Genomic DNA, 27,293 nt, shown 5'->3' on the forward strand with positions numbered 1-27,293 from the left:
TTCAAGACTGAAACCTAATTCTGTTTCAACACATATTTTATACTTTTTACTTATCTGACATTGCAATTATGTGTCTTAACCAATATAGGGGCTCTATAGAAAAATGTCATTTTTAAGGGGAACCATTTGTCTAACTGGTCATACTGCTCCTGTGCACACAGAGAGAAAAAGTATCTTCACATTTTAAAAGCATCACATGATGAGGTCATGGTTATAAACATGAAGCACTTTGAAATGCAGCAGTGGAAAGGATGTGTGTTGTTGTCTTTGTGGTGAATGGGTGGACACATTTATCCTTAACTTCTACAATATCTAATCTTTTATGTATTTACTCTTGTCTGATTATAATATAAGATTAGATATATGAAATTATATAAGATACTGCAGATGTGAGTGCTTGCATTCTCGAAAAAAAGAAAAAAACTTTCCAATTTAAAGTAAATATACACCGTCTATAAAAAAGTTGATAACTCACAAGGGAGAAAAATAGACTGACCACAATGAGGAGGAGACACTTTTCTCATTACAGGAAATAGATAGTTTATGTCTGCATTTTGAGAACGAAGAGTGTGAGAGGAGGACAGAGAGAAAGACAGAGAAGCGCGATGGTTGAAGTCAAAGGGATTAAAATGTGTTTATTTCTGATTCTGGGGCTTCAGTTTACAGGTAAGATACAAAAGTCTTATTAAATAACCTTCATTATACGGAGACAATCAAATAAGTTTTTTTTTTTTTAACATTCACCCTACAGTCATATTCTTAGTTCAGTTCATTTATCACATTTCTCTCTCAAATTCTCAACAGCAGTAACTGGACAAACTTTCCTCGACATCACTGTCAGAGATGGAGATGAAGCCACTTTGTCCTGTGAAAATGTGATGACTGATCAGTATAAATGTAACAGTACTAACTGGATCTTCAGTGGTTCAAGACACGCAACAGCAGTAGTGCTGATTAAACTTGGGCAGATTGGTGAAAATGCAAAAGCTAAATCAGACAGACTGAGTGTTACACCGAACTGTTCTCTGGTTATAAAGAAGGTCACAGTTGAGGATGTTGGTCGTTACAGCTGCAGACAGTACAACAGATCAGGACAAAAACAAGGTCGAGGCTCTCTGGTTGATCTGTCTGTTGTTAGCAGTGAGTATTTACATCATGATGTTTTCAGCTCAAACTGTCTTGTTAGAACAATATACTGAAACATTACAATAATTATGATTACAGTGATGAAGTTAATTTTACTCTTGTTGTCTTTCTCTCACAATATCTCCATCTTCACCAGTGACTGAACATAATGACACTGATAAGGTCAAGTTAAACTGCTCTGTGTCGACATATGGATGGTGTTTACACACAGTGAAGTGGTTGTATGAGGGTAATGATCAGGATGTGAACACTCAGCACATGAAGGAGTCACAGTCTTCTTGTTCTGCTACTGTGGAGTTTACAACTTCACATCTAGCTTTGATTTCAAAGTATTCTGAGTTATTCAAGTGTATCGTGACAGATACAATCACTGGAGCAGAGCAGCTGTTTGCCTTCAGCCCTCCATCTTCAGGTGAGAAATCTGTTTTAATTATTTTCTCATTATTTGTGTGTAGATGACGAAGAAGAAGAACAAATAAAAAACAAATGAGTGGAATCAAACACAACAGTACCTGCAAGAAAATACAACAAACAAGTTTTTTCTGCTTCAGTTCATCTCTCTGTCTGTCTCTTGTTCTTTTTTAATGTCTAGGTGAGGACCCAAAAAGAGCTGCAACAACAAAATCAACAACAGTAACAACAGTGGGGAAAAGCACAGAAGCAAATACGAAGCAAACACCACCTAAAACCACTGATGCTCCAATAAATCCAGGTTGGTACTTAACAACTTGCATCTCTCTCTCTCTCTCTCTCTCTCTCTCTCTCTCTCTCTCTCTCTCTCTCTCTCTCTCTCTCTCTCTCTCTCTCTCTCTCTCTCTCTCTCTCTCTCTCTCTCTCTCTCTCTCTCTCTCTCTCTCTCTCTCTCTCTCTCTCTCTCACACACACACACACACACACACACACACACACATAAATGTTTTTAATATTTTAATTCTCTTTCCAGGCTGGTTGAGGTTCCTCATCGTGTCTGTGGGTTTAACTGCACTCATAATAATCGTTGTGTCAGTCAGCATCTGGACGAGAACTAAAGGTGAGAACATTCACACAACATTTATGAACACGTTTTGATGAATCTGGATTTTTACTGATGAAACTAAACTTGACTCTTTTTTTGTTTTCAGGGAACAAAACACAGATCAGTGACAATGCTGTGAGTTTTAAAACTGAATATTCAAATGCTTACTGTATGTTTGTGGTAGTTCACTATTTACTGTGATTCTATAAAGAGAATAAGAATAAACAGTGCTGACTGTATTACTCTGAAACAAAGGTCATTTATTTGTTCCATTATATCTCAGAAGCTCAGGTGTGTTGTGTTGTTCAGCATCAGGTGCATGATGATGAAGATGGAGATGAAGCTACGGTGATATATGAAAACGATTGACAACCTTCTGCTTCTATCAGACTCCACTGATCATCAACTTTCACTCCAACATCAACTCAGCAGAGTAAATAACATTTCATCAGATTTTATATGAGAAGTTAAAGCTTTTGTTTGTGTTTAGGTGGGTGACTCTTTTTAACTGTCTTACACTGTGTTGTTAAATTTTTCACTCATTTCAAGAATTTAAACTTTATTTTTATATTTTCCTTTTTCATAGTGTAGTTGTATCTGTTTTATCATTATTTGTATAGAGATACTGATTTGCATCATGGACAATGTAATAATAAAATAGAAATATAAGAAGAAGAACAATGTTATTATTCACATTTTTTATTTTTATATTTAACTTCAGGTTGCTTTATATTTCGTGATAAGGTTACAGTTTTTAAATTATTATTAGTTTAAATCAATTCAGTGACGACCTGTGTGTGTGTGTGTGTGTGTGTGTGTGTGTGTGTGTGTGTGTGTGTGTGTGTGTGTGTGTGTGTGTGTGTGTGTGTGTGGTCATGAATATAGAAGACAGTCTATTGAGGGCAGCAGTCTGAATACCATGACAACTCCAAGCAGCCTCACATGTATTCGCAGTAGTGTGTGTGTGTGTGTGTGTGTGTGTGTGTGTGTGTGTGTGTGTGTGTGTGTGTGTGTGTGTGTGTGTGTGTGTGTGTGTTTTTCAGGCCATTATAAAGTGTTCAGGGGAAATAAATGGGATAAATGTGGAGGCTGTGCGGTCTTTGTTGGCTGTCGGCTCGTCGTGTGTTTGTTTGTCGAGTTCGACCACCCAGCAGGAACACACACACACACACACACACACCACACACACACAAACACACATACACACATACACACACACACACACACACACACACACACACACACACACACACACACACACACACACAAAGCTCAACTCATTGTCACACAGATCACACGCAGTAAACTAGAAACCAAAACTCAACCAAACATACAAACTCTGCTATAAAAACTGTCCCCAAATAAGTACAAATCCTGAAGTTAGAAATGTCTTCTTATCAAGTCATTTAATCTTATTTTCAGTTTTCAAGACTTTTATTCTCATTAAAACATGTCAAATTCAGACAATTATGATACTTGTCCGCATAGATTTTGTAGAAATGAGGCTTAGTACTCACAAAACAAGGCTGAAGAAATCAGATCAGTAATTGAGAATCAAAAACATGACACTCAAATCTATTAACAATAAATTAAAGCTTGATTGGCACCGAAATCAATTGAAATGTAGATTTTTGGTTTGAGTTTTTTTTTTAAACATGCTTAAAAATATCAATTGCTTAAAAAGTTATTCACTTTATTACACTTTCTTTTATATTTAAGCCCTGTCTATGTGTATTGTAATACACCATATAATAATAATAAATACTGATGAGTGTTTTCATTATTGATTCATCAATATATATATTTTTATAGGTGCTTGTGTCATTTTTTTTCATCTTATATTTTGGTTTCCAGAAGTAGCTTTATATTTTATTAACCTGACAAGATGATAAATTAGAATTATAGTAGAGAGTTTGTACCGAAAAAAAAAAGAAAGATACCATGTCAATAAAAGAAGTTAAACAAAGACAAAAATGAACAAAGAGAAAGTCGATAAAAATTAAACAAAATTACTTGAGAGGCTTAATCAAATGACCAACTGCTATGCACTAAAGCACAAAACCCAGCATGTAAGTCAGACAGCTATGGAGTGGTATGAAGATGGATTTGTACAGCTGTCATATTTCTAACAATGTCGGTCTGTCGGTCCACCACTTTGGTCCAAATCTCAACATCTAACTGACTGATTGGTGCAACATTTTATACCATAGACTGTATATAAAATGGACATCCATGACGTCACCCATTGGTTTGTGGAGTGCTGCTTGGAAGCGAATAGTTTCATATCTGGGCAGCGCCATCTTGAAAATTTCCGGTGCATGCCGGGTAAACCCCCCCCCCCCCCCCCCCCCCACGGATTCTACTTATATGGGCATCAGGAGGAGCATGAGGCGCCCTCCTGAACCTGTGAACCAATCAACCTGTCAATCACGACGTAGCCACGCCCTAATGCATACCCTGCTTTATCGTCAAATATAAAATCAGGGAGGCCAAACTTTCACAAATGAACATCATACTGCATTGAAGAAGGCTTTAAACTAGCGATTGAGACCATAAACACATTTTGAAAACGTTTACTGAGGTTAGAAATCAAGTGAGAAGTTGGTGAATTCTCCATTGACTTGTATTGAGACGGAAGTCCTTTTGACACCAAAACGGTCGCCCCCTGGTGGCCTTTTGATAGAATGCAGTTTTAAATTACTTCCGTGTTGGCATCATTTCAGAGGACCGGAACTCCCCGCCTGTTTTATACACAGATTAATGTTTGTCAGACAATGAATCCAACCAACTCTAATGATCCTCTGTCTTTTCCTCCAGCGCCACCAGCAGGTTGAGTTAACATGCACACAAACTGGTTATAATCAGGAGTATCTTGGTTATGTTTTGCACGTGTAAACATCTGATCCTGGTTTCAGAAACCTGGATGTGTTGCCTGTAATATTAAAAACAACAAGATACTGTCACATGTAAACACCTTATCCAGGTCTGAATATTCTCTGTTGGTAGAGAAATAAATGGCTGAGATGTTAAAAAATCAACACAGAGATCATTAGACACCCGGATACTGTTAGAATCATGTATTCTATAGCAGTAGACAACAACAGCTGTAGTAATGTACTCTGGCTTTCTAAACCGGTTTAACCCATCATGGTTTGGACACTCAAGCAGCAGTGACTCACAATGTTTCACATGGAAAACACTTGATTGGAAGAAGGAGGCGAACAGTCATTGCCTGCAGCAGAGGCAACTTTTTGCTTTTTTTTTTTGCCAAATTGCAAACTAGCTTCATTGAGATAAGGAATTCACCTAATGTTGACATCACCTGAACCCTGGGTCATAATTACATCAGCCTCTAGATGGCATGAACGTAACTAGAAGTTGTTTTTGCCTGCCTGCATTTTCGACATATACTGTTGTTTTTCTTGTGAGGACAATGTTGAGTAAATGTACTTAGTTACTTTCCACCACTGGGAGCTAAAGGCTAACAGTTACTTTGTGCTATAAACTGGAACAAACACATTATAGTCTATTTATAACAGCACATACAGATAACTGATGTCTATCTTTTCAGTGAAGAATGTCTATAAATGTCTGTTTTCTTTAAATTGAAAGTCAAATGTTACAGTAACTGTACTAATAAAGACTATTATAATGAGTATACTGATATGAGAACAAGTTCAATTAGTCTCTAAACTAATAACCAGCTGCTGTAGTGAAGTAGTGTCAGCAGAGTGTGTGTAGATCAGTATGTCAGTGACTCTTCATCTGGTCCTCGTAATCCTCACAACAAACACAGAAACAAACAAAGTGAGGAGAGAAAGTGTTTGTTTCTGCAGCTGAATCTCTACAGAACAACAGTGTGATGAGAGCTAATGTTTGTCCTCTTATCCTTCGCTGTTTAATCATCACAGTGATTCAAAATCCATTCATTTCTCAGGGCAGTTCTGTATGTAAACTGATGGGATGAATGTATTGTTTTATTTTAAATGTATTAAAATGTTTATGGCATATTCTTCAAAGTAGTGGATTCATCATCATTTTATTTTTATTTTTTAAAATGTTGTTTAACTTTTATTTTGTTTAACTAAATGACACACAGGTAATAGAATAAACTGATTTTTAAAATATATGAATTTAATTAATTAGATTTTTCATTTATATTTTTTCTTTATTTTTTTTATCAATTCAACTTTTTTTATCTGTTTGTTTAATTTGAATAATAGATTAATATTACATTTTTATTTTTTATTTTTTATTTTTTAAATTAAATCCTTATTTAGTTTTTTGGCACTTTTTATTTGTATCATTATTATTATTATTATCATCATCATCATCATTATTATGTTTCAGTATATAGATAAATAAATAGAATAATAAACAAATAATAATATGAAATCATTTCTATGTGGTCTTCCATAGATTTATAACTTTCTAAATGTGATATTTGATCAAAAAATAAAAAATAAATATTGATTTCTAGACATCATAAATGTTATTTGTGTATTTTGACGTGTTTTTCCTTTTTAATTCTTCAGTAAACAAGTAAACAGGAAGCGGATCAGTGACTCTATTTATTTCTAATCCTGCTCATTAAACATTCATCTCCTCCCTGAAGCGGCTCCCACACCCTCATCCACTTGACTCCCGGGACCCGCCTCCGTCCTTTTTTAACGTCTCACACACACACACACACACACACACACACACACACACACACACACACACACACACACACACACACACACACACACACACACACACACACACACGCCGTTAAAAAGCTCGGAGGACTCCCTCTCTTAGTGTCTTCTCTTCCTTCATGTATTTCTCCAGCTGTTAAATCGTCTCCGGTAAGGCCCGTGCACGCTCCGGGCTCCAGCTCCGTTTGACGGTATTCATGGACGCACGCAGCCCACTCTCCGCTCCTCTTTAACGGGCTGCAGCCGGTGAAACATCTCGGACACAAACCTGGACCTCTCTGCGTCTCTCTCTCTCCTTTCTTCCTTCCTCCTTCCTCCATGTCTTTTGGCACCAACATGAGAACGGGCTTCTTGGTGCAGGACATCCTGGATATGCCCGACTCCTTCACCGGGAGGTGCGGCTCCGGGACCGAGGAGACAGAGGAAGACGACACCGAGGAGGCCTCCGCGGAGGTTTCCGGGCCAGAAAACGCGCAGAAACTGGGATTTACCGGGAGGAATATGCGCGAGAGAGGCGAGGGGAGCTTCAGCAGGTGGAGCTGCGGATCCGGTAACCTGCACTTCTCATGTGAGGAGCTTTGATTTATAAATAGTCGCTGAAAAGTTATTATTTTGACTCATTTTAGACCTTAATTGCCTTTAAAAGTCTGAAATTTGACGCTCTTCTCTTCGTGCGTAATTATCAAATAAACTGTGGCTGTAATAATCTGCTTCACTGTCAATATTTACATCAGATATTCTTATTTATTATTAATAATAATAAAAAGTTACAGCTCAAAAGTGGTGCTTTTTTAACCAGGACAGCAAATTAAAAGGTTTCCACTCCATCATGTTGAACTGAAAATCATATTTATGTGAAGAGAGATCAGCTTTAATGTTTCATGTTAATATTAATCGAAATAATCTGAGTTTAAATCACGTAAAGCGCCTTATATTATAATATTGCTGTTAAAAGGAGACCTAACTTCAGTCTTTTGTTGATATAAAGAAAACGATTAAACTGGAAGTGTGTGTGATGTTTCAGGATAATAAAAATAGGATGGATTAGGGTAATGTGGGACAACTAAGCTCCAGTGCATTTATCTCTTTTTCTATTCTATTATTTTAACTATATTACTGTGTAAGTTATATTGTTTAAAATGACACATGTGACCTACAAATTGTAAGCCTACTAAATTAAATGACCAAATATTTCAGAATGTTTTGGCAGATAAGGCTGCTTTGTATAAATAAAATAAATAAACATATTCCTATTGCCATCATATCAAACCAGAGTCCCAGGTTACAAAATCCACAAATACAGAAACGTTTTAGTTCATTATCCAAAAAGTGTCTCCTGTTTTAACAATCTTTCATAATGATATTAGGTGTTGATATAATGTATTGGATTCATATGTAAATAGGGTAAACAAGTCCAAATTGCAAAAAAAAAAAAAAAAGTGTCCCACACACATCAGGAGTAATCACATTACTGTCCTCTCCTCTGCAGTACACGGTCTTTCCTTACAATCCCGGGTCGAGCCTAAATCTCCAGAGTTCTCCCCGGACCCGGAGATGGATGCTGCGGGCGGCTCTGAGCAGAAGAGCCGTGGCAAGAAGCGCAGAGTCCTGTTCTCCAAGGCCCAGACCTTCGAGCTGGAGCGTCGCTTCCGGCAGCAGCGCTACCTGTCCGCCCCGGAGAGAGAGCACCTGGCCGGGCTCATCCAGCTCACCCCGAACCAGGTGAAGATCTGGTTCCAAAACCACCGATACAAGATGAAGCGGGCCCGGACGGAGCGCAGCCTGGAGGCGCTGCAGCCGCTGCCCGCGCGCAGGGTCGCCATCCCGGTGCTGGTGCGGGACGGAAGGCCATGCGACCGGATCACAGTGCAGGACCTGGAGGCGACGCTCCGGTCCGGTTTGAGTCTCCCACTCTGTGCCTACTCTCCGCTGCTGCACCCCGGCCTGCAGCAGCAGCATCACCCCGGGGTGCAGCAGCTGGCGCACATGTACCACTGGAGCTGGTGAAGACTTTGACTGATGATACGTTTCCAAAAATACAAAGGATGAGCTAATTTTCCTCTCAGACCCAGAACCAGAACCAGAACAGCCCCACCTTAAAAGATAAATGTGAGATAATGAGAATATTTTTAAAGGAGTTTGTTACATTTTCATTTGTTTCCCACCAGAAAAATAACAAGGAGACAATTCAAATCTTAAACATAAGAATAAGTTATTATTAGGCTATTATTATTCAGCTCTTTGGACTTTCTAATTTTATTTTCAGTATTTCTTTTACACGTTATCTGACAGTATTGATTGCATTATGTAAATTAAAGGCGAATTCCCCTTTTAAAAAAAGAAGCATTTTCATCACAGATAAAATACGTTCTCCTCTTTAAGACGCGCAAACGTCTAAAACTACACTGACTGATGTTGTGGATAAGAAAAAAAAGGACTGAAGTCAAACTGATGGTTTTTTTTGGACTTTGTGATGTTTACGTTGTTTCGTTGTGTCGCGAGATAATGTTTGGCTGTGTTTTATAAAATCTATTTATAATGTTGAACGGTGACTTGTTTTGTAATAAACTGGATATTTATGACGGTGAATAAACGTTGGAGCAGAAGTGAGTGTTTTTCATTTCAGCTCAACCACGATGGATCTTATACATCAGTTTGTAGGTTATTATTTGTTTGTTATTGTTATTATTTAAAGAGAAATGATCCACATTTTAAAATCAATAATGTGCACAGTATAAATAAACATCAATACTATATTAACAATACTTTCATAGATAATGTCTATCAGGTTACACCAACTTCAAACTTCTGCAGAATTTCTAAATTAATAATAATGATTCATTACCCAACTATTTAAAATGTCTGTTATTATAATATTTCTATAATATTCCTAAAGGAGAAATTATACCTGTATTGTCTAAAAGCATCTTTGAGACATTTTGTCTTATATTAAAATGTATAATATAAAGTTTAAACCTGGTTAAAAGTCCTTATTCTCTTAAAGACTGCAGAAGTCCGCAGAAATATTGTAATGTAACTCAGTTTATAATATACTTAAATATTATATGTTTCTTTAGTAACCTGAGAATGTTTGAGGTGAGTTTATAGTGACTTTATAGTTTTATTTATTTTTGCCACCTTCCTGAATCATATCAGAGCAGAAACAGTATTTAAGAAAGTGGTTCCCAACCTGAGGTTCAGGACCCCAAGTGGGTCCCAAAATAAATCAGAGGGGTCACAAAGTGAAACAAACAATAGCAGAAAAAAGAGACATTTCTCTTTTTCCTTAATTTTATTTAAACATTTACTGTAAAATACTGATATTTTCATATTTCAGTCCTCCAAAAAAACATTAAAATGAGAGTTTGAGAAGAAAGAAAAAGCCATAACCTGTTAGTAGCAGTTAATAATATAAACACAAGTGGACATCGCCTCATTTTAAATGGTCACCGGCCAAAAAAGGTTGGCACAGCTTGATGTGAGGCGTCATGTTTAAGTCAATTAAAGAAGTAAATGTAGCTGTTTTCACTTCTTTAAAGTCCCGGCTGGATTTGACACTGATCCAAATGAGCTGCTAAAAGCTTTGAGGCTCATTCAGCGTCCTCACGGTTAAAGCTTTATTAACTGATCTCAAGGTCTGGTGTCATAATTAGTTTAAAGAGCTTCATTATTGCAGCTGATATTGAGCCAACGTGGTGCTGACTTCTCAATTAATTTGTGGTTAATTAAATTACCTCCAAGCATCCATTGTGTGTGTGATGATGTACAAAGAGGAGGAACGGGGGGATTAACTGGGCTTTTATTCATCTACTCTGGATCATGATTACCTGAGTTCAACCAGAATATACAATAATAACAGAACAATGAAACCTGACAGGAATGAAGTAATCAAAGGTGGAGCAGTCTTCAAAATGACACCTGATCTACCGATAATGTTTGGTCTATCTGACTGTAATAATAAGACAGATTTAAACATGTATGAGTGGTTTAAATAGTACTTCAGTAGTTTAGTAATTCATTATGTTTGCAATCAGACAAAATAGGACAGTCATGCAGAGAGTTGCAGAGCCTCTGATTTCTAAACCTTTATATCTTCCAGTGATCTTGGAAATCCTGGTGTTACAAATAAATTGTCCTTTTAGACCCAAGCAGGTGAATCCTAAACCTGCATTAACTGATTTTTTGTTCCCCATTTAACAGCAGAAACAAGCAATAAGCACAACTCTGGCATGTCATCAGCTTTTAAGTTTAGATAAGTAACATTATCATTCATTTGGAGTCATGTTTCTTTCCACCTGCTGAATTTAAATCCAATATTCATTCTCTTTTAGCTCTGTTTTTTGCTCTTTAACCAACTTCCTGAGGGGAATATCTGGTTCTTTAGCTGCTAAATGCTCCACTATGTTCACCAGCTAGTCTACAGCTAACTGTGTGGTTGCTGTTTGGTGCTGAGCAGGTAGTGTTCAGTGGCTTTTTACAGCTTTTTCCTTCTAGAAACAACGCTATAAAAGCGTTGAGAGTGAACCAACACAGTAAAGTTGCAGCCGTGCAGCTAAACAACGAGCTGAAACTCACTATTATCATGTGTATGTGCAGGTCAATAAAGTAGCATAAATATGTTAATCTTAAATGGGCGTAAACAAGCCAGAAATGTCTTCTACCTCCTAATCTTCTTCTTCTTCTTCTTTCGCCTCTTTTATAGCAGCAGGTGACACATTATAACCGCCTCAAAGCTTTGACCCCCTCCTCCTCCTGTGACATCATCCCTCTGAGATGAGCTGACCTCTGGCCCCTCTGGATACAAAGACGAACGCCCCCTCCGAACCCCCCCAACAAACACACACACGGGGGTCTTTCTTTCCTTTGTCACAACACAGTTAATAGCTGGTTTGCTGGTGAATGAAGATGTTTAATCCTGTCAGATATTCAAATATTAAACCTCACACTAAGTTAAGGACAAAACCTAGATTGGCTCTATATCTGTACCAAATCTGATGTTATAACTGTTTAATTTAAGTATTACTTGCGATGTGTTTATTTAGAGACATGCCACAGATATTTTATTGTGTGCTTTTCGTCACTAATTGAGCCAACAGACTTTGTGTTCAGCTGTGTAAGTGTTAATGGAGCTCATTAAATACATTATCCAACAAGAATCAAACATAGACTACAAGCTAATTAGAGAAAGACACACTAACCTCAGAGGATATGATACTAAAGGGAACCTAATCCTATAAGGTTGTCTAATCCTATATATTAATAAATCTCATGTTTGGATTCAAACCAATAATGAACTGATCGACTATATATATCTTATTCTTCTGTGTTGTAGACCTCTGTTGTCTAAAAAAGTATCAAAACACATCAATGAGCCACACTGCTGCAAATAAATTGTGATATATATAACACAACAAGCTAGAACTACATTCCCACACAGGCTCAGTGATATCCGCTTTACACAGAACTACTCTCTGGAGACTGAAAATGTGATTAGTTATTAGTTTTTGGAGCCGTTTCTAAACAAACTAATGTGACCAAACTCTTCATAATGACTCTTTGGTGTGTTTTTAATAGTTTTTAGACAACAGCAGAAGTCTACGGCACAGAGGAATAAGATAGATCAGGCTTTGGATACACACACAAAGGGCTGCAACTAACGATATATTCATTAACAATTTAATCTGTGGATTATGTTCTAGATTAATTGATCAATCGTTTGGTCTATAAAAGGTGAGAAAATTGTGAAAATGTTGATCACTGTTTCCCAAAAGTCAGGATGCAACCTATAATGTCTTGTTTTGTCTTGACGGAGTGTCACCAACCTAAAGATATTCAGTTTATTGTCATAGAAACCAGAAAATATTCACATTTAAGAAGCTGAAAAAAGAGAATTTTTGGCATTTTTGTCCTTAAAAAATGACTAAAATGATAAATCAGTTATCAAAATAGTCCAATCACAGTACTTGTTAGTTGATCAGTTCATTGTTGGTTTAGCTGTGTGCATGATATTTGTTGACACGAAGAAAAATATAAAAAAAAATCACCAGAATTCTCCTTTAAAATTTCACTTTTCAAATCACTCAGAGACTCATTACACAGAACTACTCTCCTGAGACTGAAAACATGATCTCTGTTATTAGTATTTGACGATACTCTTCAGAGCCAAGGAAACATGTGAGCCTTATCCTTTAAAAGGTGACAAGATGACAGTGTTGGATTCACTCATAGATGGTTAAGGAAAAAAAAGGACATACTCACAGTGACATCACACATCAGTTTGTCATTTTGAAGCCTCGAGTTTGGCGATTTGACCGTCTCCATCTTTCATGTACCAAGAATTAACCAACCATCATTTAGGACTTTGGGAGATCTGTAGAAAGTCAAGTTTATCTGTACAGCACAAAATGTAAATAAAGCTCAAGACGTCATAAAAAGACACATTTAAATAGAGTTTAAAAAGCCTTAAATAGAAACATTCAACTGAGAAGTTAAGTATTAAAAACTCACCTGATTGCGAAGAGTTTCTGTGTGCTGGAAAGAGAATCACATGTAAATACAGAAAGAAAACACTTCTACAGAGCTACCTGCCTAACTGTGTGTTATTGTATTATTATCTGCATGGCTCCTGCACTGTCTTAAAAAATGCTTATTTTATTGTTGTTGTCTTTACAGTGTCTGTCATGTTTTAGAATATCTCATCAAAAGGACCGCAGTTTGACAATTAGCAGCTGGCACATTTACAGAAGTGTTCAGTAATTCAGTGAGTTTTTGAACATGAGATGAAATACTTAATAGATTGTTTCACAGCAGACATGTTTGCTGTTTCTGTTGATGGATTAAAGTTTTAAAAAACCATTAAAAGTCTTCATAACAGTAAAACAGGAAGGATAATTTATGTCAGACTGTAACCAGCAGTGGTTGTATATTAAATGTGATCTGTGTCTCCATCTGTCTCACATTTGAAACAGTTTCTCTTCTATAAGTCGTTTTCTATCTTATTCCATGTAATTAAATAACTGATTTATCATATAGTGTTTGTATATTGTGATGTTAATGCTGAATTCAGCACACTCAAGGAAAACAAACATATCCTATTAAATTTCATGTGTATCTCATTTCTCAAACTTTAAACAGTGTTTTTTAACATATATGTTTGGTTCCTATTTTCATGTTTACTAATTTATGTATCACGAAGGTTTTTATTTTGACTTCATTGAGGATTTATTTAGTTTAAAAATGTTGAAAAATGCAACTGATGTCAGACTTGTAGTTCATCATTATGCCAGCAGGTGGCAGCAAGAGCTTGATCAAATTTGGTTTTTGCTTCCCACACATACACACATTTATCAGATCATGTTCATTATCCTTAAAATTCAGCTTCTTACCAGCAGGGGACGCTGCTTTTGATTTTTTTTTTTTAAATTTGACAAACTGACCCTAATAAACTTGTCCTATGTCTGAAATTTGTTCCCAAAAATAGTTTATGACAGTTACGTTTTTTTGCCAATTGAAATGTGAAAATCGAGCTCAAAAATAAAAGAGTTTTGAGAATGCTTTTGCTGTTTGTGTCATCTTACTTTAATGCATCAAAATAAAGGATAAACTCCACCTTCATCATATCTGCTGCAACAGTCATCACAGAGCTGCACCTGAACCAGTGAAGGAATATTAAGTTTGATTTGTGGTTTCAGGACCTTTTTCACATAGATGAGGAGGAAGGAGGAGGGAGGGAAACTCACATGAAAACAACAAATACTGATTTATCATATCAACACAATCTTTATTGTCCAGCTTTGAGTTTACTTGAGAAACTATTTGACAATCTAAAGCAAATGCAAACACAAAACCATATAGACAGTCTTAATGAACTGGGAAAACACAGGGGAATGACTTTTATAGGTTGGATGGACTTATTGGTTATTAAACAAGCAGCTTAGACTCTCAAACCGAAGACAAATATGTTCATAAAGGATTCACAGTTTGACTCTGGAAGATGAATATGGACATTAAACCCAATTCAAACTATTTTTGTCATTGTGTATCATGTGTATCATACTAATGATTGTTGTCATAATCCAATCAGATATAAGAACAGATAATAGATAGTAACATTAATAATAATAGATAATGATAATCGATAAGAAACATAGTTTACTGTCATAGAGGAACAAATAAACCAGAAGATATTCCTATTTAAGAAGCTGGAGTTGAATAATTTCTGCATTTCTTCTTTAAAAAATGACTTGAAATGATTAATTGATTATCAAAATAGTTGCTGATTAATTTTCTGTCAATCAACTGATGTATTAATCGACTTACTGTTGCAGCTCCAGATGAATGTGATGGTTTGTTTTCATTGTTTGTGGAAAATTAGAAAAGATGTTTTTTAAAAAGTCATATTCATATTTTATTTCATTTAGTAAAATGATGTGTTCATTGAGATTGCTTTAAATGAAAGGAAAACACTTATTAACCTTTTGGTGGCGCTCTGGAGCTCAGCAATGCTTAAACAGTCAGTGGAGAGCTCTTAACACACACACACACACACACACACACACACACACACACACACACACACACACACACACACACACACACACACACACACACACACACACACGGCTGATGACATGCAAGCATTTTCAATGTTTCTCATGTTTCTTAATGTGGCTTTTACTGCTAAGTGGTGCAGAGTCGGCGCCTTGACCTCCGCCGACCGGCGCACAGACACACTGAATGATTTCTGAAGACCACTTCTGGATGCGTGACCTTTGACCCTTTTTTTCCCTGCACACTGTAACAAGGTCAAGATGGAGCCTTTTTTCTCCTCCCCCTGGTAAATGCTGAAATATGTGAGCACGATGCAAGCTTGGTGATTAAAAAAAAGGAAAACCTGTCACATAGTCGTTTGATGTAGAAGATAATCAGTGCAGAGAAATGTGACAGGAAGCTACGAGAGGCTGAGCTTAAGATTTAAACTTTTGGAGGCCGTTTATTAAAATATTATAAGCTGCAAAAATACAGATATATAGATTTCTGTCCTTTTCACACAAGATTACTCACAATATCAATATATCAAGATAAATACTGATGCAACTAAATGGAACAATGGATCTTTTGGGATTTTTTTATGTTATGAAAACTTAAAATATCACTTTTCTGGATCCTCATATGTATTTTTAAGGCTTTAGATTTAGAGTTTACACTAATACAACATATTAGACTTTATTGGGGATGGAAAAGATAAAGTTCTGGACTCATTTCCATCTTTTTTCTTCATATTTTCACAGACCAGCAACAGTTGGGAGGTGTTTGTTGTCTGGCGTGAAGAAATATTACAGAAAAAGCACTAAATGTAGATAACTGAAGCTTAAAAACAAACAATCGATAATATTTCTTTATAAAATAATCAAGGTAAAATTAAACGCAGACTCACATAACATCACGCCAAAAGAACACTTATTCAAGATGCATAAGTTGAGGTTATGATAAACACACAGAAAACAGAAGGAGGAAGGTTTTGGAAGGATTGAACAACTTAAATTACAGAAAAGCATCCTCACCTATTTTATACTTAAATCTATATAAAGATTTATATTTGTTCCACTGGCCCTGGTGTCAAGATCATGAACTTCATCCACCTTCTTAAAGTAATAAGAAAGCAGCTGAGAGCACATCCAATCAATATCCTAAAATCCATATTACACTATGACGACCTCTCTCCTCAATCTGGAAGCTTTTAGCACATATGTTAAATATATATATCCTGCCTTTTACATTATTTTCAAACCTTGTATTTGTTTTTATTGATGCACAACACTTCTTACCTTTAGCTGATATTAAAGTATGTGGAGGCTTCAAAATGTCCAACTTCTGGCGCCCTCCGGTGGTGGAATGAAGACACTGTTCTACTGAGGAAAACAGCAGCAGTTCATGTAAGCAAATGCCCCAAAACAGCAAATGTTGGTCATGTGACTCTTGCCTGTTGTTATTATTGATTCTGCAAAACATTAAAAGGGACATATCGTGCTTCTTTGTGACTTTCTGTCATATTTATACTGTTCGGATGTTGGATATTAAAAATACTCAAAGGTCCAAAACTCGAGGTGAACAAATGTGAAAGTGCTCACTGAAAATCAAAAGACAGGCTTTTAAAATGAGCAAAGTTACCTCTACTTTCCATATGCTGTTCTCATTGATCAGTCGTATATATCAGCTCCAACATGTAAGGATATATCTAAGAAGCTGATGTTTTGAGTAAAGAACAAGAAAAATAAGCCAAATCCTGGTACTATAGTTTGTCTACATAGTCTCTGGAGCCAAAGATAGCTTCCTGAAGCCGACCAATCAGAGCAGAGTGGGGGGCTCTTAAAGAGACAGGAGCTAAAACGGCCTATTAGAGACAGAGGCTGAACTGAGGGGCTGCATAAAGAGCCAGTAGAAGATAAATAAGGAGTTTTTAACTGTTAATTATGCAAAGATATTCAAATAGAGCTGCAGAATATAAATATACACCTGGAAATGTGCAGAATATGTCCCTTCAACAACAATGTCTGCTGTTTGCTTCCCATTTCTTACTGAGAGTCAACACTGGTTTGACTGTTATTCCCAAACATTAACCACTAAATTATTTTTAATCCCAACCATGCAACCAAGTCTTTTTCTACCTAAATTTACGAGACTTTCCTCTCAAGAAACAAAGACACAAGACATCATAAAAGCCAGTGGCCCAAAAACAACCTATATTTAAGTTTAAATGGCCCGAAGCGACAGAGAAAAGAAATCACATGATGTCAATATACGGCGTCAAAGTCTCCATTTGGAAACGTCGAGTCAACACGAAACACAGTGGATTTTACAGCTGTTTGTTTTCAAGCGTGACTCGTTCGTCCCCAAACCTTAACTCCATTGTTGTTACTGTAACCATGACGACCAAAGTCACCTAACTGTCCGAGGGTAGTGACTCTAAACTACACCACATGTTTCTCTAACCTTAAGAAAGTTATTATTTTACCCCAAAATATGATCTTTCCTTAAACCTAACCTAGTGGTTTTTGCTCCTAAATCTAACCATAACTTTATTTAGTTATTTTAGAACTTTATTTCTTTATTTTCAGATGTTTTGCAGCCGTCTCTAGTTTCCCAGTTGTGAGTAGATGCTCTGTTTCTGTTGCAAGTTGCATCGTAAGACTTTGGTGTTCATCAGCAGCACATCTGATAATCCAATCTACAACGTGACATTGTTTTTGTTTTATTTAATTAAGTCACTTTTTACTTTGTTTTTCTTCAGCTTTTCCTTTATTTCTTGATTGGTATGTCTGAATATGAGGATCCAGGCTTGTGTTTTGATGCTTTTTTCTTGGAGTTTTCACCTGAGAGTCCTCCACTCTCTTCCTCTCAGTGTGGAGTTATATGTTGGTGCATTTTTCTATGTTTCAGGAGCCAGGTGGTCTGGATGCCCCCCCACCACTACCTCCCCTACCTCTCCCACCACCACCCCTGGCCTCCTGGTTGGAGTGGGCTGCCTTTTCAAGAGGCGTTCAGGGGGCCCAGCTGCTTGGCCTAATGCTCCTCCAGAGATCAGAGGATTAAACGGAGGGGAGATGGACAGAGAAGCAGAGTCTGCAGACGGGAAATAAAAGGAAACGATGAGGCAGGAAATGTAAAAGTAGCAAGTATGAACAGGAGGAATGATTACAGCGAGGAAAACTTCCTTTTACTATTCATATGGACACATGACTGCTGGGTTAAGACAGGCTTTAAAAACTGTTAACCAATTAAAAGTCTGAATATGGCAACATGGCAACATTTTATGTGTTTGCGTGTGGATAAAAAACAAATAGAAACAGACTTAACCCTTAAATACTGTTTATTTTTATATTTGAAAGCTGTAAAAACACTATACATATTTCTTCCAGGTGAACTTTGACTAATGTGACCCTGAATATACAAAAAAATGGAAATAAAATGCATCATTTTGGTTCATTTTTCTGCAGCTGATGTCCAAATTTGACCTGTGTTTATTACAAAATTTTATGTTCTTGTATTCTTCATATTCTATAAAATGTTCTTCTGGACCATTAAATACTGATTGTAAATGTGTTGTTTTCTCCTATATATAAATAGAATACAGTCTTTTAACATTTATTAATGACTGATGGAGGATTTTATGAATGTGAATTGGTGTAGAGACTAATAATGAGTCAGAATATGAACAGTATGTAAAGGGTTAAACATCATTCATGCCTTATTCGGTGTGAAGTGAAATAATCAGAAATGTTATATTTTCTATCATGTTTTCTGGTTTGAAGCTCAGAGTTGCAGCTTATCTTTTAAATTTAGAGCCAGGACTTTCCAATAAAGGAGTGAAGAGTGTTGCTTTACACATTTCCTGCTACCTCGGACCCAAGATAACACTAACTTCAACTAACACCATGAACTAAACAAAAAAATGGATGTAAATCACTGTGATGTAACCTATTATTTAATGAGTCCCATTTTGAAGCCTCTAGTTTGCATTTTGACCGTCGTTATCTTGGATTATTTGGAGCCAGAAGTGACCATATTTGGAAGAGAGTTAAATTAAAATCAAATCAAGTAAAATTAAACTTATAGTGAAATATAAGTAGACAATAGTCCGACTTAGTGTGAGTCTTGTAGGTCGGCCAACTGTTAATCACAGCTGTCAATCAACACCCACATGGAAGATATCAAAGCTACTACAAGTCTTTTAATCTTATTAATGGAGCAGTAATTGCCTATTTCAAATGTTTACCAGCACACTTATTAGAAAGTCTAAATTAATTGAGACGAGAATGACTTAACTTAGTGTTTCTAGAGAGAAGTTAGAGTCAGTTGGATCATCTAGCTGCCATCATCGACACTTCAGCTGTAAACTGTGGTAGATGCTTCTTAAAATGACCCCAATGTTCTCCTCTTTGCTGCAGAAACACCTGATTTAAACACACACTGTTTGAGAATACAAACATAGCTTACAGCTTTCCTCAAAGTATTAAATTATTTGGTTTTTTTTGCAAATGAGGGTCAATTGTTGACCAGAATTGAAAAGAGTTTATCCTCCTTTTCTTTGAAATGAATGGAGGAGAGAAATCTAAAGGACTTAATGGCACACACCTGTCTTCACTACAGAGCTAAACAAGCAAATGATCAACACATACTAACATTAAAAATTGAGAAAAAATAAGGGTAAATATTGCTAATTTGGCTACAACGTTACATATTAAGTGATCAAATTTAGGAAACTCCAAATCCTTTTATATATTTGGTCATGAGAAAAAAAAAATAAAGCAAATAATAGATCCAGAAATACCGACTTCTAAACATTATCATCATTATTATTATTATTATCATCAGCGTTTTGATTCATACCGATCACTAAAATGTGGATTTTCTCCTCAAGTGGAGAATAAATGTGCTGAAGAGGTTAATGTGTTGACCTGTCGGGTTATTAAGCTGCACAATCTGCTGACTGATGTTATTTCATACAAACACCAGAACCGCATCGATGACTTCCTGCCCTCCCTGGTGCATTATGGGACATGTATGCCCCCGAGCCTGGAGGTACTCAACACACATCCAAACAGGTTATTTAATATCTGTGTGTGTGTGTGTGTGTGTGTGTGTGTGTGTGTGTGTGTGTGTGTGTGTGTGTGTGTGTGTGTGTGTGTGTGTGTGTGTGTGTGTGTGTGGAGACCAGGAGACCCATACATATATACATTTTGTTCTACCTTCTACATTAACCTTTGTGTCGTCCTCCCGGGTCAAATTGACCTTGTCTGTTTTGACTGTTCCTTCTTCTTTCCTTCCTTCCTTCCTTCCTTCCTTCCTTCCTTCTGTCCTTTCTCCCTCCCTTCCTCCCTCCTTCTCTTTCTTTCCTTCCTCTCTCCTTCCTTCCTTCCCTCCTTCTCTCTTTCTTTCCTTCCTCTCTCCTTCCTTCCTTCTTTCCTTCCTTCCCTCTTTCTCTCTTTCTTTCCTCCCCTTACTTTCCTCCCTTCCTTCTTTCCTCTGTCCTTCTTTCCTCTTTCCTTCTTTCCTTTCTTCCTCTTTCTCCCTCCCTCCCTCCATCCTACCTTCCTTCCTTCCTTATTTCCTCTGTCCTTCCTTTCCTTCCTCCCTTCCTTCCTCCCTCATTTCCTTCCTTCCTTCCTCCCTTCTTCCTTCCTCCCTTCCTTCCTCCCTCCTTTCCTACCTTCTTCTTCCCTTCCGTCCTTGACTTGAGGACAACAGGAAGGTTAATAGGGGCAACGTATCCTGATGGAGATACAACTCATTAAATCCAAAACACACAAAATATCTTTAAATTTATTTGTGGGAATGTTTACTTAGGTGCAAATGAGATAATTAACAACATCAAAGTAAATAAAAAGTAAATAAAAAGAATGATTAACATCTCATTTTCCACTCCTGCCTGTTTAAGGGTTAAGATTCAGACTCATTATTACAGAAACTCACATATGAAGAATAATAAAGACCTGATAATAGTATAACCTATTTATTATTGCCAATTCTATTTAATATTCTCTTTTTTAATCTACTGTATGTTGTTCTATGTTTATTGTCTGCTGCTGTTTTTATGTGTAAGAGCCTCAGAGGACACACACAGTTTCATTGTTCTGCTGCAATGACAATAAAAGCTTTGAATTAAAAGTAATTATGTCTGATAATAGATGATTATTGAACTGGTGACTTGTTGTCTCCTCCTACTGCACTCTGCTTTGTTTATAACCTTTTTCTTTGTCTTTTTCTCCTCATGTTTTTACTGTAATTATTTCTATTTGTTTTATTATCACCCCCCCCCCCCTCTTTGATTGTTATTCTTTCTTTTACATTACATGAGCTGTATGTAGTGGTGGAAGATGTGTAAATGTTTATATGTTCACTCGCCTTCAGTCTGATGACTTTTACAGTCGAGTTAAGCAGCATGTAAATATAGAAATATTTACATATATTTTCTCTCTGGTTTTATAACACATCTTTTATTGTTCAGATAAATTAAATTACAGTATTGAAAAAAAGAGTATTAACTGGCTCCAAAGAGACCAAAGGAGGTCCAGGTAGTTGGAGTTTGTGGCTTTAAGGTTAAAGATCTTCTCCGAATCTGTTTTGAGATGAATGTAAAATGATTTGTGTAAGAATTTGTGTCCAATATGGTTTTTCTACAATTAAGAAAATAGTTGAATTATCCTGTTAAAATCATTTAAATGACATATATGCCTTCTCACTCATTAAAAATTCAAAAATCTTCACTGTAAAGTCCATTTTTAGTGTTTGTGCTCATGTAAGTTAAATACTGGACTACGATTGGCTCCAAACTAGTTGTGATGTCACACATCCTGCTCGTAGGTTCACCACTTATAATCAGATTTTCAATGAGCTCAGAGAAACTTTCCTCCTTCAGCAGATGAAAACAAACTCTGCACACACGTCATTCTGCTCAGAGAAGCTCAAACATCCAACTAAAAGGAACAAGAAGAAAAAAAAACTGGGCATCAGAGAGTTCAATGAGGAGTTTAAATTCAACATATCTGAATAAAACTGAATATAAATATAATGGAGGAGGCAGCTCGGACTCGCTGAGGTCACAAGTTTTCCCACAAAAATGAATTTCATGAAACAAAAGGAGGTTTGAAATGTGGGGAATTTATTCAGTTAACTCGTAACTTATGTAGATTAAAGAAAAGGTTTAAATACTGATTCAATCTTCTTCAAACTGCCAGAAATAAAATCCTGCTGGAGAAATACAGAAGTGTTCACTGAGTCTAAAACTACTGAAACCAACTTATAAAACTTTACCACTGTTTGTACATCTTTAATTATTAATGTAATGTAAATATGAACAATGCAAAGAATACATGAGCCTCTATAGCTGCAGCTGTGAGGATGTACGAGGCAGAAATATAATAATAATAATAAAATGACAGCTGACACTCTCCTGGATAATTTTACTTTTGATGCTTTAAATGCATTTTTCTAATAATATTTTATATCTTTAATGCTTTTACTTGAAATTGAACTTTTGTTTGTGTGATGCTGTATAATAACATTAGAAACCCAACAAGTGGCTCCACTTTATAAATAAGGCATTAACACTCATTAAGATGCAATAAACTCACTTTAGACTAATTATTCATTTTTCTATGAATATTTATATATAAATGGTCTCATGATCAGCAGATTACGACACACACATACACCTAATCATATGACATAGTTGCTCATTTGTATCAGAGACGATGAATAATAAGAATTCCCATTACAATATCTAAAAAAAAGCATCATGTAGTGTGTTGTAAACTGTGAGAGAAGATAGAAAAAAACGTCATTTGAGCAACAAAATCACCATAAACTCAACAATATAATGCAATATAATAGAAATATTTCAACATATTATAAATCTCTGCAGTAGATAAATAAACAGCATTAAGTTCAATAACTTACTAAAGAAGCTGCTAAACATCTGTACAATCAATGAAACTGAAATAAATCCAGATGTGGAATCAACAACAAGGATTCAATAACTTACTGTAGGAGACTTTACATTTTTATTCTTTATTTTCCATCATCAGCTTCTACAAAGTCACTTTTATCCTCTTCAGCTGCAGACAACAACAAACAAAACAAGAGCCAAAACACGACAAATATAAAGATAAACAAAAACTTACAATAAAAACAATGAGATATTAATATGTTGGCTAATTACAGTGTTATAAAGTATTTCTCAGCTATGAACAGTGAAGTTATAGTTGTTAACAAAGACATGAATAAAAACACTTTAACTACACTACAGTGTTATAAAACCATTTATGAATAGATAAAATTAGTTGTTAAAAAGGTTAAATGAAGAAAGTTAAAATAACAAGTTAACCAAGAAACAGTCAAAATAATTTAAAAAAATTCCAAAACTACAAAAACAAAAGTAAAACCTGTGATCAGAAGAAGATCAGAGGACAACAAACACTAAACTATCTTAATTTCACCTCCACAGTCAAACAGTAGAATGAACCTGCTGCTCTGCTCTGACGTCTCTTCTCAGCAGCGACTCTGTAAGAAAATCACAGTTATTATCAGAGGAGGCAGGATGAGAGAATACACAGCAGACAGGTGTAGAAACATAATAAACAGATGTTAAAAGACATTTCTATGTGCTGATGTCATCATAAACTCACTAGAAACATTAATCAGGATTAAAAAGCCACGTATGACATCATCACTGGACTCTCTGAGGTTTAAAGGCTATTTTTCTTATTGTCAACAATGAACTGATCTATTAAACATGTATTATTTATGTGTGAATACAAAGTCTGATATATTTTGTCCAAAACCTTCAAAGTCTGTTGAGAAGAGCTCAACTTTGTTATAATGTAAATTACTCAAAAACTTCAGTACCAAGTCAACATGATTGTGATCTGTAACACAAGAAGAACAACATTCCTGCACATGCTCAGTGGAGTCACACAGAACTACTCTCTGAAAACATGATCAGTTATTAATCTTTGGAGATGTTTCTAAACATACTAAAGTGACCAAGCTCTTTATAATATAATGAAGCAACATGTCAACCAGAGCAGTGATGTGACTCACTGGTGTGTTTTTAATAGTTTTTGGGCAATATCAGAGATCTACAGCACAGAGAAATAAAATAGATCAGACTTTGGATAAACCATAAAGTCTGATGATTATTTTCTTCATTAATTGATTAATTGTTTCAGTCTATTAAATGTTACAAAATGGTGAAAGATACATCCCAAAGCTCAGGATGTTTTGTTCTGAACAACAGTCAACAACCCAAAAATATTCAGTTTACTAAGGAAGACAGAAAATGTTCATATTTAAGAAGCTGAAACAAGAGGATTTTGCTATTAAACATACGGCCCGTGGGCCAGAACCGGCCTGCAAAGGGGTTTAATCCGGCCCCCACTGGATAACTTTGCAAAGTAAGTATTTTTCCATCCTGACCAGAATATATTCCTCTGAAAAAACAATAAATACATATTATGGTTATATTTAAAACATTCAGATATTTAACATTGTGCAAAATGTTTCAGCAGCTTTGGTCCAAAATAATCTGAAAAAGACTGAAACATGTTGTTGAAACTGCATTTTTCTTTAAACATCTCAGGCTGTTCATCTGTTTTATAAATAGACGGTTTATTACACTAAAGTTATATTATGTTATATATTATGTTATATATTATTAGTGGGTTATTATGCAGTGGTTTTACTAGTCTGGCCCACCTCAGATCAAACTGGGCTTTATGGGTCCTTTGAACTAAAATGAGTTTGACAATCTGATATAAGTGATAACATAGAGGTAACTTTAACAATAAGTCTATAGTATAATATTACAGCCTAGTCATATATTGTATATTATAAGTAAGACTTTAAACATTCACTAAAGCATTAAAACTCACTGTAGACTGATAAAAGCCTTTATAGGAATATTATATTATCATAAGAATAAAAACATAATATTATGTCAGTGATATCATAAAGATAGTATAAGTAAAAGAGTTTATCGTACTAACATTAAAGTGATATTAAATGACATATTAGTCAATAAGAGTCCATAACGCTTTAAAGTTAAACACTCCATTGTACACTAATTATAAATCTATATATACATATTATAATATAAGAACTAAAAACCACCATTCAGTCTCCTATAATTAAGTCAGTAGTATTACTCACTAAGACAGTAAAAGTGATAACAGGTAACTTTAGACAGATATCCTTATAATATAATAGACTAATAATATACTAAATATTATTATAAATGCTTTTAAATAAGATGTTAAACACGCATTAAAGCACTAAAAGTAATTTTAGACTGATAATAGACTCTGTAGTAATATTATATTATAATAACATATCATAAAAAAGCATACTAATTATATCAGTGGTCATAAACACAGTAAAAGTAGAGTTTAAAGAACCAGAGGATTAAAAATAGGCTCCTTTAACATTAGAGTGAAATCAAAAAGGACAAATTATAAGAATTCAAAACGCTTTAAAGTTAAACACTTAATGTAGATTAATTATTAGTCTCTATTTTAATATTATAAGAATTAAAAACAATCATTTAATCTCCTATAATTAAGTCAGTATGATAGAAACATGATAAGAGATTATCAGAGGAAGCTTTTAGTATAATAGAGATTAAAACGCTCCTCAGTTTAATTCTTAATTTTAAAGGTAATAAATCCAACTATCAAAAAACATCTGTAAACATCTGCTCATGAATCCTTACATTCAATCTGGAGGGCTCCTCTCCGGTTGGTCCCGGTGGGTCGCCGGTTGGTCCCGGTTGTTCCCGGTAGGTCTCCGGTGATTCCCGGTGGGTCCCGCAGCTGATCTCTCACCGGAGAGCCACCGGCAGCAGCGGCTCAGTTTTTAATCCTCCGCCTGAAAAACGACAAAGTTTAGTGACGTGCCGGTGATGCAGCAGGTCAGCAGGTGATTGGCTGCTCGGACTGAGAGCAGCGAGCGCGAGGACTCAACTCAACCTGCACGTGAGTGTGAAAGGTGGATTCCTGTCCGCGAGGAACTCTGAAAACACGGAGCGCGAGGAAACAATGAGGTGAAAAGGTTTAAATATACTCAAAAGTTTATTATGAATAAAAAAAACATTTAAAGTAACATTTAAAGTCAGAACAGTGAAGTAAAATGTATATAGATGGGGAAAAAAGCGGTTAATCAATTTATAATTTATAGATTTAAGTCAATATATGTAGAAAAATTACTGATTTAAGAAATTGGAGTTAAGACATTTTATTTATTTTTTGAATTATGTTTAATGTCCATTTAAAATTTATTTAGAATAAACCAGATGTTATATTGATAATAAATAAGTAGAATAAAATAAATAAAAGAGTGTTGTCTAAACCTGCTCTGTGTGAAAAGAGCCTTGTGATGACTTTTGTTAAAGATTGATTGAATATTGATAATAAATAATAAATAATAAGTTCAGCTAGTAAAATATAGCTTTAGCCTGTGAAAAGGGAAATTACGCATCAGAAGCTATAAACTAATAAACCTTTAACAAACACGCACAAGGCCTTTATTAATTAAAATAAATATATTAAAAATATATAAAAATAATAATTAAATACATCAGGCTATGAATAGGCCTTCTAAATTAAAAAGTAATTTACGTGGAAATAAAATTAGAAATTCACTTTGATAACAGAAGAAGAAAAAAGAATATATATAAAGAATGGATGAAAACTGTTCAGTAAATACATTTAACGTCAGAATAAGTTTTATGAGGTTTTCTGTTTTAAAGCGGCATTTTTTTAACTGTCTGAACTTTGCTTGTTGCAGACTGTAAAGAGTAAACCTAAAATCACATTTAACAAGATAAATGTTCCAGTTAGTTTACAGGAGAAAGGCGCTTTAACTGCATATTTGTTGAG

The 27,293-nt window shown here is 35.5% G+C and overlaps 1 protein-coding gene and 1 long non-coding RNA gene across 2 annotated transcripts; both read left to right on the plus strand.

Moving 5' to 3' along the window:
* The first annotated feature begins 2,088 nt into the window (after nt 1-2,088).
* On the plus strand, nt 2,089-2,509 carry LOC133997687 (uncharacterized). Its single transcript, XR_009927306.1, has 3 exons — nt 2,089-2,176; nt 2,268-2,296; nt 2,477-2,509. It is a non-coding gene; the product is annotated as an uncharacterized LOC133997687 (long non-coding RNA).
* Nucleotides 2,510-7,179: 4,670 nt separating this feature from the next.
* nkx2.2b (NK2 homeobox 2b) lies at nt 7,180-8,868 on the plus strand. Its single transcript, XM_062437630.1, has 2 exons — nt 7,180-7,429; nt 8,351-8,868. The coding sequence occupies exons 1-2, from the start codon at nt 7,180-7,182 to the stop codon at nt 8,866-8,868; spliced, it is 768 nt and encodes a 255-aa protein (XP_062293614.1).
* Nucleotides 8,869-27,293: the final 18,425 nt, after the last annotated feature.

Source organism: Scomber scombrus, chromosome 17 (assembly GCF_963691925.1).
Source record: "Scomber scombrus chromosome 17, fScoSco1.1, whole genome shotgun sequence".
In the NCBI taxonomy this organism is placed as follows: Eukaryota; Metazoa; Chordata; class Actinopteri; order Scombriformes; family Scombridae; genus Scomber; species Scomber scombrus.

Bases quoted from the DNA above. Each gene is read 5' to 3' on its own strand.
- nkx2.2b (XM_062437630.1), top strand. From the start codon at position 7,180: ATGTCTTTTGGCACCAACATGAGAACGGGCTTCTTGGTGCAGGACATC. The intron at 7,430-8,350 runs GTGAGGAGCTTT...TCTCCTCTGCAG, and splicing joins CGGTAACCTGCACTTCTCAT to TACACGGTCTTTCCTTACAA.